Below are 19,938 nucleotides of genomic sequence, written 5' to 3'. Positions count from 1 at the left end.
CCAGGATGGTGAGGTGGGTGGTGCTGAACACACAATTCTCCTTGTTGTAAGTGAGGTTCAGATCCTCAGCCATCTGGAGGAATTTCTCCAGGTTGGCATCGTGGTCCTGCTGCAGATGGTAACATTATCCAGGCTTGTGCCGGTCTACCATACAGTCCATCTTCCATTGGAAGATGGAGACTCCATTCGTGATCCCAAAGGGAACTCAGTGGAACTGGTACAGGCGCCCGTCCACCTCGAAGGTGGTGTAGGGTTTATCCCGCGGGTGGATGGGGATTTGGTGATAGGCCGACTTCAGATCAATTATGGAGAAAACCCAGTAGCGGGCTCTCTCATTGACCATGTCGGCTATCCTCAGCAGAGGGTAGGCATCTAGTTGGTGTACTGGTTTATGGTCTGGCTGTAATCCACGACTATCCCCAGTTTACTTCCCCTTTTGACCACCAGGACTTGGACTCTCCAAGGGCTGTTGCTGGGCTCTATGACACCTTCTGCCAGAAGCCACTGCACCTCTGCCTTGATAAAATCTCTGTCTTTGGCGCAATAACGCCTACTTCTGGTGGTGATTAGTTTGCAGTCTGGCGTGAAGTGTGAGGAGAGTGCAGGGTGGGGGGTGATCAATAATGTGGAGAGGCCACAGGTTGGCCAGGGCTGGTAGGTTGGTGCGCTGTGTAGCGTGAAGGCAAGGGTGACGCTCTGCAGGTGGCACTAGAAATCTAGGCCCAGGAGGACGGTGGCACAGAGTTTGGGGATTACCAGGAGCCTGAACCCCGTGTATGTCCTCCCCCCCCCCCCCCCCCCCACAGTTACATCGGTTGAGCAGTGCCCGAGGGTACCAACAGTCTGGTCCTTAGCAGCGAGAGCAATAGAGAAGGTGGTGGGGTTGATTTTCAGCTTAAGGGAGTGAGCCATGCTCAGGTAAATGAAACTCTCAGTGCTGCCACTGTCGAACAGGAACTTTGTTACCTGCCCGTTGATTTTCACATCCATCATGGACCGCCCGAGGTCGTGGGGAATATTCCTAGTCAGAGTGGTGGTTGCTAGGACCATCTCGGGGTCCGAATTGTTGTTCTCCAGCTGTGGAGGGGAGTCATGGTTGTGGGTGTCCTCTGCAGGCAGCGTGCAAGGTGGGTATCGACTGGTGGTGCCCTCCGAGGTCGTGGGGTGCGGTGGGCGGCGATTAATGGTGTCTGGAGGCGTGGGGAGCATTGGTAGGGCGGCCTGGTCATCGCCCATGTTGACCACATCGTCATCGGTCGTGGGGTGCAGTGTGCAGCAATTAATGGCATCCGGAGGTGTGGGGAGCATCGGTACGGCGGCCTGGTCATTGCCCATGTTGACCACGTTGTCGTCAGAGGGCCCTGGTGTCGGCCTCTGCCTGGCCCAAGCTGGCAGCACCATATGGGAGGCCAAGGCATGACTGGCCTCCTTCCCCGGCTGCGTTCGTCGCGCCAGGGGAAGTAACATCATTGTGGTCTGCAGAAGTGATGTCACGCTGTAAGCCTGAAGTGATGTCACTGTAGTCTTCGGCGGGCAGCGCTGGCGAGGGTGGGGGCTGGTCCGGGTGTGAGGGACACACGCGGCGATCGTTGCCAGAGAAGCTGGGGGTTGTACCGGTGGGGTCAGGGATGCCGGAAGTGGTAGCGGAGGCAGTGGCATCGCCCGGTGCACGCATATGATAGGGTCCACAGGGGAGGTGGGGAGGTCGTAGAGGGCCACTGAGCTGCCAGCTGGCTTTCAAAGGCACACTTTAGCAAAGTGGCCTTTCTTGCCACATCGGGAGTAGTATTGGTTCCTAGCCGGGCAGTTTTGTCACGATCTACGATCTGACCCACACCGGGACCCACAATACTTACAGGGGCGCTGGGCACCCACCGCAGCAATGTTTCCTTCCTCAGCTTGGTCTAAGGCCACAGCAGCAGTGTGAGGCGACCACGAGGAGGCCTGGGGGAGCCTGGAATCGAAGACTTCTGTGTGCAGGGCTGCAGCTTCTAGGGTTTGGACTACTTCCACTGTCTTGGCCAGGGGATAGATATTTTCTTCCAGCAGCTTCTGCCGGATGGCCCTTGAGCATAGCCATCAGACGAAGGCGTCCCAGATCAGTCTCTTGACCTCCTGTTCATTTACCCCGGGTTCAGCCAGACACGGTTGGGCCAACTCACGCAGGCGTCCCAGGTAAGACTCAGCCGTCTCCCTGGGTTGCTGGGGTTGCGTATTCAGGAGGTACCTTGCTAAGACCGCATTCCTGGGGGTTTGTACAAGGTCTCGAGAGTGTCCATTGCCTCTTTGTACTTGGAGCAGCCTTTGGTTGTTTGGAAGGCATGAGGACCCAGCTTGGATCGGAGTAAGACGAGCTTCTTTCGATCGGAGTCCCAAATGCCGTCTGTGTGCTCCTCGATGATTGCTTCAACCATGTGCCTCCAGATCTTGAAGCGTATTTGGGTTTCCGGGTTGTGTGGGTCGATTTCGAGGCTCCCGGCACTCAGGAGTCTTTCCATAGCAGCCTTGGAAAAATGTCTTTGCCGATTAAATTGTGGCGTGCTGTTAGACAGAAGCAAATACACAAAACCGAAGAGACTGTACAACAGGCTTTAATCGACAAAGACATCCACAGAGCAGGGCTGCACTGCTGTAAGCTCTGAATGAGCCTTTGGAGGGCCGGCTCAGGCTTATATCCCGGAGGATGATTGACTCCCGACCGGGTGGGGCTTGATCCATTCAGATCGGCTGATTGACAGCCAGCCAGGTGTTGTCCTGTCCCCCATACTCCTGCAGGTACAGAAGTTGCCTCCTGCAGTAGGCCGGTGGTGTACCACCACATTACTAAAGCTGTTTTTTTTAAATAGAAACAGAAATTAGTGGAAATACTCCGCATATCAGGCAGCATGCTTGGAGATAGACACAGAGTTAACATTTCAGTCTTCAACCCTCCGTTGACAGGCATTTCCTGAGGTCTTTTTATGTTAAGACGAGAATATAATTTCAATCCATTCAAGCAGTTCAGGAAAATTTGTCATTCTGAGAGTGGTTAGAATGTGGAATGTGGTCCCACAGTTGGGGGTGAAGGCCATTTAAAGGAAAGGTTAGTTCATGGGTAAGATAGGATGTACTGATATGTGAAGTAAGGAGCAGATGGGCCAAATGGCCTGCCAGAAATGCACCATGCAGGGAGAGGGAGGGAGTGCAGCCAGTGGCGTCTGGATCACATTGCACTCAGCGTGGTCCGATGTTCTCATCAAACCCCCTATAGTGTGCTGCATTCCCCACAGCACCACAGTATCACCACCCAGATATACCTGACAAGGAACAATTCAGTCTTGGAATGGATAGCCAGCCATGGAGTTCTACAGCATGAGGCCCTTCAGCTCAGCTTGTCCATGCTGACCAAGCAGACCCATTTGCCCACATTCAAGTCAAATCAAGGTCATTGTCATCTGATTGTACAACCTGATGGGCTTGCAGTCTGGCGTGAGGTACAAGAAGAGTGCAGCGTTCTCCAGTCCTTGGTGCAAAATACACAGAGACACAACCAGACATAATACACATACAGACAAACAATACATTTGCAGGACATGTATTCGTGTATAAAAACAAATAAATATTGGTTCATAAATATGAGAGTCTCGGATGGTTAATGTGAGCTGTTCCTTTGGCCATCCACATTCTCACTGCCCGGGGGAAAGAGCTGTTCCTCAGCCTGGCTCTGATCCTCCTGTATCTCTTCCCCAATGGGAGCAGCTAGAAGATGCTGTACGAAGGGAGGAAGGGGTCCGCAATGATTTTGTGCACCCTCTTCAGACAATGATCCTGATAGATCACGTCGATGGTGGGGTGGGGGGAGAGGGAGACTCCATTGATCCTCTCTGCCCATATTGTTCTGAACCTTTCCCATCACTGCAAAATTGGTTCAGGTGACAACTCCTTTCAGATATATTTGCATAGTGTAGGTGAGTATTGGCGAATAGAAATAGGAAAGCAATGATCCAATCTAGCTCAAAAGTTAAAATAAAACCTGTTGATTTAATCTTTATTTTCAACTAATTTGTAATCCTTGTTCTGTAAAAATCTTATTCTCCTATCCATAGGCATCCTGAATGACGGCGACAACTGTCCATATGTTTACAACACTGACCAGAGGGACACGGACCAAGATGGGGTGGGAGACATGTGTGACAACTGTCCACTCATGCATAACCCTGACCAGGTAACAATGATGTCTTCTGTTGCTCTACCCAGAATGGTTGTGTTATCGTCAGGCACATACTGACTAAAGGCCCAGGCCCGAAACGTCGGTCGCCCTTTACTTCCTCTGCATAACCTCCTGAGTTTCTCCAGCATGTTGTTTTCTATTTAAATTTAAATGTTTACATTTTAAATTTAGACATACAGCATGGTTACTGGCCCTTCCAGCCCACGAGCAAGTGGTTTGTCCTTCCAAAGTGCAACACCTCACACTTGTCTGCATTGAATGCCATTTACCATTTTTCAGCCCATTTTTTGAGCTGGTTCAGATCCCTCTGTAAGGTTTCAAAGCCTTCCTCACTCCGCTCTACACCTCCAATCTTTGTGTCATCTGAAAACTTGCTGATCCCACTTACTACATAATCATCCAGATCATTGATGTGGGTGACAAACAATTATGGTACCAGCACTGATCCCTGAGGCACACCACTGGCCAGTCTGAGAAGCAGTCATCTACTACCTGGCTTCTCCCTTATAGCCAATGCTAAATCCAGTTTACTACCTCACCTTGAAAACCGAATGCCTGAACCTTCCTGACTAACCTCATGTATGGAAACTTGTCAAAGATCTTACTAAAGTCCATGTGGACAGCATCCACAGCCTTTCCTTCGTCAATGTTCCTGATAACCATCTTGAAAAATCTTCTCGATAAAAGTCCTCCCAATAATCTGTTGTACATTGGATCTTGCCATGTACCTTCCAGTTTCCAATAGTGACTCGTCCAGTTAATTAATGGGCAATATATCTTCAGTAAAGGAGCCTGACCTGAAGCATTGACCGACCACATCTATCCATGGGTGCAGCCTGACTGCCCGAGTCCCTCCAGCTTCTCTTTGTTAACTCACAGGCAGTGAAGCCTCAGAATGCCAGTCCTATTCTCTGGGTGATGGAGGTTCAGCTTGTGGTGCTTCCTTGTCCTGCAGGAGGACTCTGACTCAGACCTGGTGGGCGACCAGTGTGATGACAACCAGGACATCGATGAGGATGGCCACCAGAACAACCTGGACAACTGCCCATACATTGCCAACTCCAACCAGGCCGACCACGACAAGGACGGATTGGGGGACGCCTGCGACCCCGACGATGACAATGACGGGGTCCCTGATGAGAGGGACAATTGCCGCCTTGTCCCCAACCCTGACCAGGTTGACGATGACAGTGAGTGCACTCGTGGGAGGGTCCCGTCGCAGTCTCGGAGAAGGGCTTTGGAATGTTCTGAGCCGAGTGATAAGTTAAACACTGCACTCATCTGCCAAATACTCCATGTGTTTTGGGGGAATTGGGACAAGGGGTCAAGAAGGTGTGATGGAGTGCAGACAGGAGGCATCTACATCACGATACACAGAACGTGGAATAGTACAGCACAGTAACAGGCCCTTCGACCCAAGGGTCTGTGCCAAACATGATGCCCAAGGTAAACAATACTTGCACTGACAGATCTCCCATCTATCCAGGTGAAGGTCTTTTCAACACTAGTGTTGTATCTGCTTCCACCTAAATGCCTGGCAGCCCGTTCCAGACACCCAGTTTTCGATGTTTAAAAAAAAACATTTGCTCCACATATCTGTTAAACTTTCCACATACCACCCCCCCCCCCCCCGCCTTAAATGCACAGCCCTCCAGTGTGCGGCCTTTTATGGCCCGAGGAGAAAGATTCTTATTATCCACCCCAACAATGCCTCTCATCACTTCATACATGTTGTTTTGGAATTTGCTTCCAAAGTGCGTACAACTCATTGCATATGGTTGATGCCTGCTGTCCACTAGTTACTGACTTGGCTGACGATCTCTCCCTGGTCCCAATCAGAGGTCGATATGTCAGTGTCCCCTCCAGAGGTTCAAAGTTGATGTCATAATTAAATTTAGAGATACAGCTCAGTAACCTTTTGGTCCACGAGACCATGCTGCCTATATGTTTTGGACAGTGGGAGGAAACCAGAGCCCACAGTGGAAACCCACACAGACACAGGGAGAACGTAAAAACTCCTTGTAGACAGTGCGGATTTGAAGCCCAGTTCCAATCGCTGGTGCTGTAACAGCGTTGCTACGCCAACCGTGCTGCATTGCACTTGCTCTCCCTGTCTCTTCCCCAGTGCTTGATGTTCATGTGGGTATTAACCACATCTACCTGTGCCCTGTAGGTGATGGCAGAGGGGACATCTGCAAGGACGATTTTGATAATGACAACATCCCGGACATCTACGACGTGTGCCCCGAGAACAGCGGGATCAGCGAGACTGACCTGAGGAAGTTCCAGATGGTCCACTTGGATCCAAAGGGGACAACGCAGATCGACCCCAACTGGGTGGTGCGCAACCAGGGCAGAGAGCTGCTGCAGACCGCCAATTCTGACCCTGGCCTTGCCGTCGGTAGGTGGTTGTGGGGCTGGTACAGGGTATGTCAGTGGGCCTGTGCCCACGTTAGTGGGCCTGTGCCCACATGGGGTCTGGGAAAAGTCATGGTCTGCTGAGCCAGTGTCCCTCAACCAACAACAGGTGACAAGGAAGGGGCCCAATAAGAGTGAGGTCCAGCTTGGCCTGCGTACTCTGGCTCTTCCGGTTACCCCCTCACCATCTCCACCCAACCCCCAAACCAGCCCATCTGAAACCATCTATCCTTCTGCTTCAATCTTAGCATTTTCCAGGGACCTTTCTATTCTATGCAATGTTGGCATTCATACCTAGAGGAATATGATTTTTTTTTAATTTAAACATACAGGACGGTAACAGGTCCTTCTGGCCCATGAGCCGATGCCACCCAAATGCTCCAATTAATTTTCCACCCACCTACATTTTTAACTTTATAAGAGCAGGGATGTGATGTCGAGGCTTTATAAGGCACTGATGAGGCCTCATTTAGAGTACAGGGTACAGTTTTTGGCTCCTTATTGAAGGAAGGATATGCTGACTTTGGAGAGGGTTCAGAGAAGATTCACAAGAATGAATCCTGGAATGAAGGGAGTAGCATATGAGGAATGTTTGATAGATTTTGGACTGTTCTTCTGGAGTTCAGAAGAATGAGAGGAGCCCTCATGGAAGCATTTCAAATATTGAAAGGCCTAGATGTAGCAAAGTTGTTTCCCATGTAGGGAAGTCTAGGTAAAGAAAGCACAACTCAGGATTGAAGAGCACCCATTTTAAACAGAGATGCAGAGGAATTTCTTGAGCCAGAGAGTGATGAACCTCTGGAATTTGCCACCATGGGCAGCTGTGGAGGGCAAGTCCTTGGTGTATTTAAGGCTTCTCTATCTTATGGTCTCAAATCTGGCCAATCCAATGTGGAAAAGCCCAATTTGGTGATCCCAGTGCAGGTTGCTCACTGTGGACACTGAATCTCAGTGGAGTAACCCTTGGATTGTGGGCCATTGAATAGCAGCTGAGGCAAGGCAACCTGGCAGGCAGTGTTGGTTTCCCCATTGGCTAGGGAGCTCCCGACCCACTGCTGGGTGACATCCCACCATCATTCCCTTCCATCTGCTCCATTACCAACCTCACAGCACTGTGGAATCATCCTCACCAAGTGGTTCTCAGAGATGCACCACCACCCGGTGGATATGTCACCAGACTAACAATCCAGAGGTCTGGCTTGATCAGGACCCTTGGGTTCAAGAATCACCACAGCATCTGGGCAATTAGTTAATTCAGATAGATGGACATCTGAATTGTTAAATTCCATCTGGTTGGTAGTGTTCTTTGGTCCAAATTCAAGTTTATTGTCATATGTACCAAGGTACAGTGAAAATGTTGATTTTGCAGGCAGATAGTTAGCTAACCCATACATAGTACAGCAGTAAAAACACAGTGAAGTGAGAGTTACAGAGAGAGGTCAGTTCAAACAAAGCAAAGACAACATTATTTCACTCATCTGAGGTCCATCCAGAAGTCCAATAATGGTGGGAAAGAAACTGTCCTCCAGAGGAACAGATCTGACCCACTGACCCTGTCTAGAATGTATGTGACTCCAGACCCCAGCCAGATGGTGTGCTCCGAAACAGCCCAGGCATCAGGGATGAGCATTAACCTTTGGACTCTGGCCATTTTTAACTTTTCATATTATACACACCGGACTGGCTCCACGGGTGAAGTACAGTCCGAACCAGCTGGTGGTTGGGTATAAAACCAGTCCAGAAAAACAGGGACACAGAGTAAATGCGCTAGTTGGTAGTCCCATAAAACCAGGACATGGTGTCCAAAGCATTAACTACTGATGCTGCTGGTGAGGCCCTGTTAATGAAGCTTCATCCTTCCTGAAACAGAAGGCCCTAAATGTTGAGAATTCCTTGAGAGGAAACGTGTCCTTTGCTCTAATCCACAGGCTTCGACGAGTTCAACGCCATTGACTTCAGTGGCACCTTTTATGTCAACACGGACCGTGATGATGATTACGCTGGCTTCGTCTTTGGCTATCAGTCCAGCAGCCGTTTCTATGTGGTGATGTGGAAGCAGGTCACGCAAACCTACTGGGAGGAGAAGCCGTCCAAAGCCCACGGCTACGCTGGTGTTTCCCTCAAGGTGGTCAACTCCACTACGGGCCGGGGAGAGCACCTGCGCAATGCACTCTGGCACACGGGCAACACTCCCGGACAGGTAAGAGGAACGGAGGCACAGTCAACTGGTCTATCTCCAAGCCCCAGAGTCCATGGGGTTACACTGCACCACCATGTTACAGGATGACCTCAAGGACTGCAAGCAGTCTGTGCACTACTCATGATCAGAGGCTTTTCAGTCGATCATGTCCGTGTTGGCTCCAGAGAAGTGTTATCCGGGGAAGGAAATCTGCTTCTATGTGACTCCTTTCCCACTAACATGGTTGATTTAACTGGTACATCTCAGCAAGCCACAGTTCAAGAACTAATACTGTCAATGTCACAAGAACACGGGAAAATGGGGGGGGGGGGGAGTAAGAGGAGGCCACTTGGCCCATCAAGACTATCCCACCATTCAGTATGCTATATCAACCTCAGGCTTCTCTCCTCAATCCCCTGATCTTTCTAAAACATAACTATCTCTGCTTTAAAGTTTCTCCCAATTTAGTCTCCACCACCCCATTTACATCAATGTGGGAAGTGGGTGCAGAGGAGATTTGCCAGGACTGGAAGGATTGTGTTACACGGAGAGGTTGGATACTTTATTCCTTAGAGCACAGGAGGATGAGGAGTGAAGAGGGGTATGAATAAAGTGAATGCTCAGTCTTTTTTCCAAGGTAGATAATTCATGGCCATTGGTTTAACGAGAAAGGGGAGAGATTTTGGAGGGACCTGAGAGTCAATTTTTATACTCAGAGAGTGGTTCATGTCTGGATTGAGTTTCCAAAGGAAGCTGTAGAAGCAGGGCGGCTGGCGAAGCAGTTAGCACAACGCCTCTACAGAACCAGCAATCGGAACCAGACCTGCGTTCAAATTCCACTCTGTCTCTAAGGAGTTTGTACATTCTCCCTGTGTCTGCGTGGGTTTCCCCAAGGGCTCCGGTTTCCTCCCACTGTTCAAAAATGTACTGGATTGCAGGTTAATTGGATGTAAAATGGGCGGCACAGACTCATAGGGCCGAATGCCCTGCTATCATGCTGTATATCTAATTTAATTTAATATTTGGACAGAATTATGGATAGAGGGGCTTAAAGCAGTGGTTCTCAACCTTTTTGTTTTCTACTCACACAGCACCTTAAGTATCCCTTACTAACCTTAGAGCACCAAAGGCATCCTCCCTAGCTCATAACCCTCTATTTTCCTTTCTGTCTCGGAGTCTTTTAAATGCCCCTATTGTTCCTCATAACATTTGCTAAGATGCTGCCAGGTCTTCAGGAACGGAAAGGTTGAACAGGTTAGGACTTTATTCCTTGGAATGTAGAAGAATGAGGGGAGATTTGATCGAGGTTTACAAAATTGTGAGGGGAATAGACAGAGTAAATGCGAGGAGGCTCTTTCCACTTAGATACAGAGAGATAAATATGAGAGGGCATGATTTTAGGGTGAAAGGTGAAAGGTTTAGGGGAACATTAAGGGGAACTTCTTCACTCAGAGAGTGGTGGGAATTTGGAACGAGCTGCCATTTGATGTGGTAAATGTGGCTCACCCTAAAGTAAGACAAAATTGGAAAGATACATGGATGAGAGAGGATTGGAGGGTTATGGAATGGGTGCAGGTGGACTAGCGGAATGATGTTTCGGTGAAGACTAAGAGGGCCAAATGTCCTGTTTTCTGTGCTGTAGTGTTCTATGGTTCTTGACTGACCAATTCTCTCTATGGTTGTTTATTAACTACAAAATGCATATTTCAGTGAGAAGGTATAGGCCACATGGAGCAAATGAAGTACTTGAGGAGTATAAAAATTGCAAGAAAAAACTCAAGAAAGAAATGAGGAGGCTAAAAGAAATGAGTTTGCTTTGACAGACAATGTGAAGGAAAATCCTAAGGGTTTCTACAGGTGTATTAAGAGCAAAAGGATAGTAAGGAATAAAAATTGTCCCCTTGACGATCAGAGTGGTTGGCTTTCTATGGAGCTAAAAGAGATGGGGGAGATCTTAAATGGATTTTTTTTTCATCTGTATTCATTCAGGAAGAGGGCACAGAGTCATAGGAAGTAAGGGAAAAAAAAGCAGTGAAGTCATGGAACCTACACAGATTAAAGAGGAGGAAGTGCTTGCTGCCTTAAAGCAAATAAGAGTGGATAAATCCCCAGGGCCTGTCAAGATATTCCCTCAGATCTTGAGGGAGACTGGTACAGAAATTGCAGGGGGTGTGGCAGAAATATTTAAAATATGTGGTGTTGGAGGACTGGAGGGTAGCTCATGTTGTTCCATTGTTTAAAAAGAGTTCCAAAAGTAACTCTGGAAATTATAGGCTGGTGAGCCTGATGTCAGTGGTAGGTAAATTATTGGAAGGTGTTCTAAGGGATCAGATATATGATTATTTGGATAGCCATGGACTGATTAGGGATAGCCAACATGGTTTTGTGTGTGGCTGATCATGTTTAACCAATTTGATAGAGTTTTTCGAGGAGGTTGCCAGGAAAGTTGACAAAGGGAAGGCTGTGGATGTTGTCTACATGGACTTTAGTCAGGCCTTTGACATGATCCCATCTGGGAGATTAGTCAGGAAGATTCAGATGCTAGGTATTCATGGTGAGGTAGTGAACTGGATTTGACAATGGCTGGACTGGAGAAGCCAGAGAGTAGTGATGGAAGATTGCTTCTCAGACTGGAGGCCTGTGACTAGTGGTATGCCTCAAGGATCGGTACTGGGACCATTGTTGTTTGTCAGCTATATCAATGATCTGGATGATAATGTGGTAAATTGGATCAGCAAGTTTGCTGATAACACAAAGATTGGAGGTGTTGTGGACAACAAAGAAAGTTTTCAAAGTTTGCAGAGGTTGTATTTTACCAGCTGGTCAAATGGACTAAAAAATGGCAGATGCAGCTTAATGCAGACAAGTGTGAGGTGTTGCATTTTGGAAGGACAAACCAAGAAAGAAGATCATACACAGTAAGGCACTGAGCAGTAGTGGTAGAACAGAGGGATCTGGGAATACAGATATGTAATTCCCTGAAAGTGGTTGTAAAAGAGTTTTTTGGAATATTGGCCTTCATAAAGAGAAGTATTAAATATAGGAGTTTAGATGTTATGTTAAAGTTGTATGAGACATTGGTGAGGCCAAATTTGGAGTCTTGTGTGCAGTTTTTGGTCACCTAACTACAGGAAAGATATCATAAAGATGGGAAGTGTTCAGAGAAGATTTACTAGGATGTTGCCCCAACTTCAGGAACTGAGTTACAGGGAAAGGGTAAATAGGTTAAGACTTTATTCCCTGGAGCATAGAAGAATGAGGGGAGATTTGATAGAAGTATTTTAAATTATGAGGTCCACTGAGCGTAGGTGAGAAACAAACCGGAGGACTTGGGTTAAGAGTGAAAGGAGAAAAGTTCTTCTTCACACAGAGAGCGGTGGGAGTGTGGAACAAGCTTCCAGCTGAAGTGGTGAATGCAGGCTCAATTTTAACATTTCAGAAGAATTTGGAGAGGAACATGGAGGGGAGAGGTATGGAGGGCTCTGGACTGGATGCAGGTCAGTGAGACTAGGGAAAGAGATGGTTTGACACAGACTAGAGGGCCTGAGGTGGCCTGTTTCTTTGCTGTAATTGTTCTATGGTTCTCTGGTGAGCAGACTAACAGGTTATCTCAAACATTCAAATTGTCATGTAAAGAGCACAGTTTACAGAATAGAATAAAGGGTTACAACAAAAATCAAAGATCGATCAGCACCAAGTAAAGGGCTTGACTGAGTCCTTCCAGCTTCTTACTGTACATGCAAGATTCCATCACCTCCAATATTGTGTGGTTCTCTATGAATAAATAAAGGTGCAGACTGGCCTTGGTGTAATTGAACGATGGCATGGGATCATAGGGCCGAATGGCCTGTTCCAGTCTGGTGCCAGGCATTGCCACACTGTTCTGCGTATGTAAACTTATTTGCTGCCGGTGAGTACGTTGGAGGATCCCTCCAAGTGAACATGGATCTTTTTATGCTTCAGGTGCGGACTCTATGGCACGATCCCAAGAATATTGGCTGGAAGGATTATACTGCCTACAGGTGGCACCTGATCCATCGGCCCAGAACAGGTTTCATCAGGTAACTGGGCACAGACACAGGAGCAAATTGACTCACAGCTCACATCAATTAAGACAAATGACCACCTGCAATCATGCCAGTTCTTTGTTTGGGGGAATCCACCAGCGGAGCTGGGAGGAGTGAAGGGTGGGAATTAAGGATTGGGAAATTATGCCATTCTGATCTGGGAATAGCTCAAGGGATGAAGGGTTATGGAGAGAAAACAGGAATAGGGGGCCGAGGTCGTATTGAGTGGTGGAGCAGGCTCGAAGGATGAATGGCCAAACCCTGCTCCTATTATCTATAGTCTATGCTGTGCTGTGGTTCTACACCCACTGCTCATGAGCCCATCAAATCAATTCAGGACCCACAGAAGAAATACTGCCATTCTAGAGTAAAAGATTACCAACCCTGACAAAGCAATGGAAGTCTGTCATGGTAAACTGATACGGAAGATTAAGGAATATGGGATCCATGGAAACTTGGTGGATTGAATTCAGAATTGGTGGTGGAGGGGTGTTGTCCTGACTGGAGGTCTGTGACGAGTGGTGATCTGCAGGGATCATTGGTGGGACCCATGTTGTTTGTGATATGTGTAAATAATTCTGAAGAAAACTGTGGGCAGTGCGATTAGTGCAGCGGTTAGCGCAACGTTGTTACAGCGCCAGTGACCTGGGTTCGAATTTTACGCTGCCTGTGAGGAGTTTGTACATTCTCCCCACGTCTGCGGGGGTTTCCTCCGGGAGCTCCGGTTTCCTCCCACCGTTCAAAATGTACCGGGGTTGTCGGTTTGTGGGGTGGGATGAGTTTCAATGGCTGTAATGCCAGAGGAGGAGGCAGAAGCAGATATGAAAGCACATTGAAGGAGCAGGCTCAGGAACGGTAGGGAATGGAAGGATATGGATGGAGCATTTGCAAACAGGTGGGATTAGCTCAAATTGTCATCATGTTTAGCTCAGACATCGTGGCTGAAAGGCCTGTTTCTTGTGCTGCATTGTTTTATGTTTTATGATCATTAGTTATAATATAATTTGGTTTTCTCTGGAATAACATCTGAAATAGTCATTAAAAATTCCATTTGTCGATACACACACACACACACACACACACACACTCACACTCACACTCTCACACACACACACACACACACACACACACACACACACATATTTAAACAAAATGTTTGCTGTGCAGGTATTGTGATCGTTCAGTATATATCCTGAGATTTACATATAAACTGCCTATATTTTTATATTATTCAATGTCTTTTTTGAGCTAAATGGAGGGACATGAATATTGAGTTTACCTACGCTAGCTCTGTGTTGACCAATTCTCAACATCCATTCAAATCCTGTGAATATCTGGTGTAAATAGCTGAAATCTGACTGGTGTTGTGAATGCCATCTGTAAGGTCAGCCCAGATTTATTCAGAGGGATCTGATGTTACAGTATTAGTGTACTATTAAGAGCAACATGCAATTATGGCTTTTAGCACCAGGCCGTACTGCTGGTTGTTAGCAATGGCCTCCATTAAAGAATGTTTTATCCCCAACGTTAGCTCTTACATTTTCTGCAGTAAACAATAAAGATGTCTCTACTTCCGCAGGGTAGTGGTCTATGAAGGGAAGCAAATAATGTCCGACTCTGGTCCCATCTATGATAAGACGTTAGCTGGTGGACGACTAGGACTCTTTGTCTTCTCCCAAGAGGGTGTCTACTTCTCTGATCTCAAATATGAGTGTAGAGGTAAGTCTATTATAGCCCCTGTATGTCCGCACACCTCAACTCATTACTGCATGTTCAGAATTCAGTCTGAGTGTCAAATACAATCCTCTCTCCCTGCAACGGTTTATCCCAAAAGTGAAAGTTGGGAAAAACGTTTCCCAAGAGCGTTGGCACGGTTAGCGCAGCGGTTAGAGCTCCACTATTACAGAGCCAGTGATCCAAGTTCGAATCCAGCGCTGTGTGGAAGGAGTTTGTACGTTCTCCATGTGTCTGCATGGAAACCAGGTGCTCTGGTTTCCTCCCGCCCTTCAAACATGGATAGGGATTCTATTTGGGCATTTGGGGCAAGGACCTGTAACATCACTGGCGTCACTAGGGCAGTGCGGACCCCACAAGGAGACACCATCAAGTGAGGGGGGGGTGACACCAAAATGAATCATGTGGTGTCATCAAAGGTCAGCAGTGCCACCGCTACCCCTGGGTGGGGGGTGGGGGGTGGGAGGGGGGGGTGACATGCCGTATATTTAAACTTTAAATAATACATTCACCCAGAGGATGCCAGGGAGTCTGGGGCTTGCCATTTGTTGGAGGGAGAACCCTCATTACATTTAGTAAGTGTCTTGACAAACTCCTGAAGGCTGCAAAGTGGAATTAATTACAATGATTATGTGGGCTAACATGGCCTCAGTGTGTGCTGCGAATGTATGCAATCTATAGGAATGGGATCTCGGTGATCTTTACTTCCATTTCAGCTCCTGCATGCTTTTCTCGCTCCCTCTCCCTGAGTGCAACCTCTAATGCCCCTCAGCTTCACCCAATCACCCTGTCCCGCTCCATACACACTGATTCTCTGGATGGGTGACCTGGTCCGAATGCAACAATTGAGACCGCTCCGACCATATCTCAACACGCATCCCATGATTGAAAGCAGCGATCAAACCCAGTCGCATTCTCATCTCCAGAGACATTGTCCGCTGGCGTCACTGGGTGCTACAGATTTCCACTGGAATAAGGGGTTGCCTGTCAAATGGCCGCTAGAAAACCTGACGTAGCTCCCAGTGAAGGATGATTTGGCCTTGAAAATGCCTGCAGTCATTGAGCACCAGGCATTCACTTCTCGTCAAGCCTCACTCATGACAGGCTGCCACTTGCTGAGCAATGAAAGAGAACTAATGATGATGTTCTGGAAGGGAATGCATTACCGTCAAACAAGCAGGAGAGTGGGACTGTTGGGAATGCTCAAGCATCTACTCAATGGGCTGAATGGGCCCTTCACTGTGTGTGTATAAGTGACGTGATGTCCTGTCTCCCCAGATAACTGAGTACTGCCTGCAGTGAGAGTCGTGGAACCTTGAACATGCTGCGCAGCCTCGTCACCTCAATCAGACTGGCCGCCCCGACTCCTGCCCACTCTATCCTCGCCCTCCGAACCTCTACCCTCCCCACCCCGCCTCACCCTGAGTGTAACCTCTGACACCCCTCATCTTCACGCCACCGCCCCTCCAGTTGACTGTGGTGACCTAATCTTGCTCCATGCACGCTGGCTCTCTGGATGGATGGCCCGGCCACAGTGACTGTGACCGCTCCGGCTGGAAGCTGACCGTATCTCAACAAGCCTCGCACCGTGACCGTATCTAGACAGAGGAATTAGTGATCATTTAACAAACTTATACTGCTAAGATACAAGTCTGACCCATTTGTTTTTCTGATGTCATGGAAACCAAATAGTGGACTGTTTCTCTTTTAAAGAAAATAATCTGATTTAACAATGTTTAAAATGACATTTTTTTGGGAAACAAGAATGAATTACAAAAAAAAAGTTTTAAAACCACTTTGTTTATAACTTTTTCTCTCACATTTTACTGTCTGTACATGGAAGCCACCAGATATTGGCATGACCACCGTTGTGTTTGTATCCAGCAGGTATTCTATCTTGACTATTTAACCTTTTAGCTGACTTGTTAGTTGCTTTGTCAGATGGTCAATACTAACTTAATCAAGGCTACCACTGGTAATAAGAGGATCGGGGCAAAGCAAGTAACAGCCAATAATATATCTGCTTAGTCTAAACATATATTTGGGGAGAGATATATTCTACATATCACATACCATGTTTGAAAATCATTTTACATGGAACATAACAACACAGTACAGGCCCTTCGGCCCACAATGTTGTGCCAATCTATGGAAACCTACTCCACAACAATCTATTTTTTCCCTACCTCACACCATTAACCTCTATTTTTCTTACATCCATGTGCCTAGTTTATTTCTTTTTAATTTAGACATACAGCATGATAACGAGTCCGTGCCGCCCAATTTACACCCAATTAAACTACACCCCCCTGTACTTTTCAAATGCTGGGAAGAAACCAGAACCCCCGGGGGAAACCCACACAGACACGGGGAGAACGTACAGACTCCTTACAGACAACGCGGGATTCGAACCCTGGGCCCAGTCTCTGGTTCTGTAAAGGTATTGCGCTGACCGCTCTGCCAGCCATGCTGCCTTTTTATCTAAGGGTCCCTATTGTCCTAGCCTCCATACCAACTCCCAGCAATGAGTTCCAGGCACTACTCTGTGAGTGAAAACAAACTTGTCTCGGATCTCTTCCCTCACCTTCCACTCACCTTAAAACAATGTCCTCTGGTGCTTGCCTGGCTGGCTGTCTCTCCTATCTAACCTCCTCATGGTCTATTAGGTCACCGCTCATCAGTTTGTGCTCCAAAGAGAAAATCTCTAGGTCTGTTAACCTTGCTTCTTAAGACACATTCTCCAAACCAAACAACCTCTTGGAAAATCTCCTCTGATCCCTCTCCAAAGCAACGACATCCTTCCATGAACGAGGTGACCAGAACTGAACGCAATGCTCCAAGTGTGATCCAACCAGAGTTTTAAGGAGCTGCTTCATTACCTCACACCTCTTGAACTCTAACTCCCATCTAATGAAGGCCAGCACCCTGTACACCTTCTTAACCACCATTTTGCTCTGGATATTACCCACAATGTGAGCTCCTTCAGTATTTAGCGACATCTATCAAGAAACTTTCAGCGACCAGAATCAACTGACTCCTTCCTGTCACCTTCCTCCTCCTCTCTCATGATGCGTTCCTTCCCCACCACCTAATGCTGGTTGAAGACCACCCCCACCAGATACACAGGTCACCTTTCAAGGATAATAGAAATGGCACTTTCAATTGGGGGTGAGGGGGGGGAAAAGATGTGAATATTTAGATTGTATCATATTTTCCTATTTAATTTATTTATGGTTTTACTTTTTCCTTTTTCTCTGCCTCTCTCTCTTTCTCTCACACGTTCTTTAACAAAAATGTTTGTGGGAAGCAGTGAATTTTGCCAAAAAACTGTAAATAATTTATTTATTTGTTTACACTGATATCGAAATTTGAAAGCAAAACTTGGCCAACAAACCCTAGTCTTTATTTTATGATTAATTTTAGGCAAATAAACTATCAAAAAGGCTCAAACAGTGTTCTGTGAGTTAAACGGATCTATGTTCATACTCCGTCTTCATTAGGTAAAGAAACTTGCTGAACTTTGTTCGCTTAGGCTGTAAATAGCAACGGTTCATGTAAAGCAGGCTTCTTTTTGTTGGCTTTTTGATTCTCTAACTGAGGTCCCTAAGTCCAAACCTAGCAGTTAACTGACATCCTGTTAATCCGCTCAAGAAGTTGACACAAGAGTTTAGGCAACTCTGATTCAGTATCTGAACAAGGGTTTTCCAAACCTCGGAGCAGTTTGCTGTCCTTGGCTGGACAATTCAGCCAGTAACTAAAAACGGGAGTCTCAGCAGGTCAGTCGGCATCTGCGGAGGCAAAAAGTGCCTGTTGACACTATGTGTCAAGATCCTGCATACAGGATCTCGAGCCGAGACTTCAACTCACACCTTTTGCCTCCTCAGGTGCTGCTTGACCCACTGAGTTCAGTGTTTTGTTCCGAATTCCAGCATCTTCGGTGTCTTTTTTGTTTATAGTCAGTGACATGGATAGGAAAGGCTTAGAGGGAGATGGGCTGAATGCAGGCAAATGGGACACCTTGGTCGGCATGGGCAAGTTGGGCTGAATGGCCAGTTTCTATGCTTATAAAATTCTATGACGCTAATGAGAGATTTATTGGACCAGATCACTTATTCTGACAGACTGCAAGCAGGAGGGACTTGGTTTGGACAGCATACCCCCCACACAGCCCGTAATCCCATCAACTTCTCCCGCTGATTGCCCATTCTCAACTTTTTCCATTCGTCCCTCATGGCATTCTGCTATCTCAAACATTTCACAGTGAGCGAACAGAGTTAGAGCAGAGGATATTGGTTTTGCTAAAGTCAATCTTCTTGTATCAGTGCATGAATTCACTTTGTATTGTTTCAAGATCATTTGTTTCCTTTTGTCAGGTTTTAAAAGCTTGTCATGTTTGGTTTCTTTTGGATATATATCACGTACAGAGTAACTAACTGTATATAGCCAAAGGGTGCGGATTGTTACTGAAGCACATAATAAAGTATTCTTGTATTGGAGTTGGAGCTTGCGTCTGCCAGAAATGATTTTCCAGGACTCTCCGCTGTGTAGCAGGGCCTGTAATAAAGACATTGTTCCCACCCCCAGACCTGCACCTTTGCATTTACACAGTCATGTGCTGCTCCAGACTACAGAGTGTGATCTGTGGGCCGTCCTTAGACAGTGTTGGGGAGCAAGAACCTGTCCTTCCAGCAGCTTCACGGCTTCCATAGGAACGTAGTATGGGAGCTTCTCCAATTCATTCATAATCTTACAAGCAACAATGCCACAATGACCAGGAAATCCATGAGTGAGTTCAGTAGGCAGGATGTCAGGAGAACTGTCGCACTGTTCTTTATATATCTTTACCTCCTGTGAACGCTGCGAGACCTGCTGAGCTCCTCCATCATTTCTGTGTTTTTACTACAATCACAGTGTATGCAGACTTTCGTGTTTCACTCCACTATTCATTGAAGCAGCTCCACGAAATCCCTTAAACCCACCCACAGAGCTGGATGTCAGACTATCTCGGCATCAGCCCAGATCATACTTTGATGTCCCAGGAGTCGGATATTAACCCACAGTCTCCGGACTCAGAACCATGTTTCTCGCAGAGGCAGACACAGTCCTTCAACGATGCTGCCTTCCCCACCTCCACACCCCCCACCACCCCACACAAGTTGTGCTCACACAGTAAGCATGTCATTGAAAGGCAGACAGAAATGCCAGAAGATTACAGCCAGTCAATCAGCAATAGTCTGGATGAAGAGCCCAGGCTTGAAATGTCGATTGCCCATTTTTACCCATGGTCGCTGCCTGACTCACTGAGTACCACCCAGCCCCCCAGCAGCTCA

General features: G+C 47.2%; 1 protein-coding gene across 1 annotated transcript in view; it reads left to right on the top strand.

The window, feature by feature from the left end:
• Positions 1–19,104, top strand: part of LOC138760339 (thrombospondin-2-like) — an 83,748-nt gene extending 64,644 nt beyond the window's left edge. Inside the window, exons 16-22 of the mRNA XM_069930792.1 lie at positions 4,086–4,204; positions 5,166–5,400; positions 6,384–6,611; positions 8,557–8,828; positions 12,771–12,868; positions 14,454–14,593; positions 15,887–19,104. Coding sequence (XP_069786893.1) covers positions 4,086–4,204; positions 5,166–5,400; positions 6,384–6,611; positions 8,557–8,828; positions 12,771–12,868; positions 14,454–14,593; positions 15,887–15,894 — 1,100 coding nt within the window. The 3' untranslated portion in view covers positions 15,895–19,104. The remainder of the gene's footprint in view (positions 1–4,085; positions 4,205–5,165; positions 5,401–6,383; positions 6,612–8,556; positions 8,829–12,770; positions 12,869–14,453; positions 14,594–15,886) is intronic.
• The last annotated feature ends 834 nt before the right edge of the window (positions 19,105–19,938 follow it).

The sequence above is a fragment of the Narcine bancroftii genome, chromosome 4 (genome assembly GCF_036971445.1).
Source record: "Narcine bancroftii isolate sNarBan1 chromosome 4, sNarBan1.hap1, whole genome shotgun sequence".
In the NCBI taxonomy this organism is placed as follows: domain Eukaryota; kingdom Metazoa; phylum Chordata; class Chondrichthyes; order Torpediniformes; family Narcinidae; genus Narcine; species Narcine bancroftii.
Note: the sequence above shows the minus strand (reverse complement) of the source record. Positions and strands in the feature narration are given on the sequence as shown.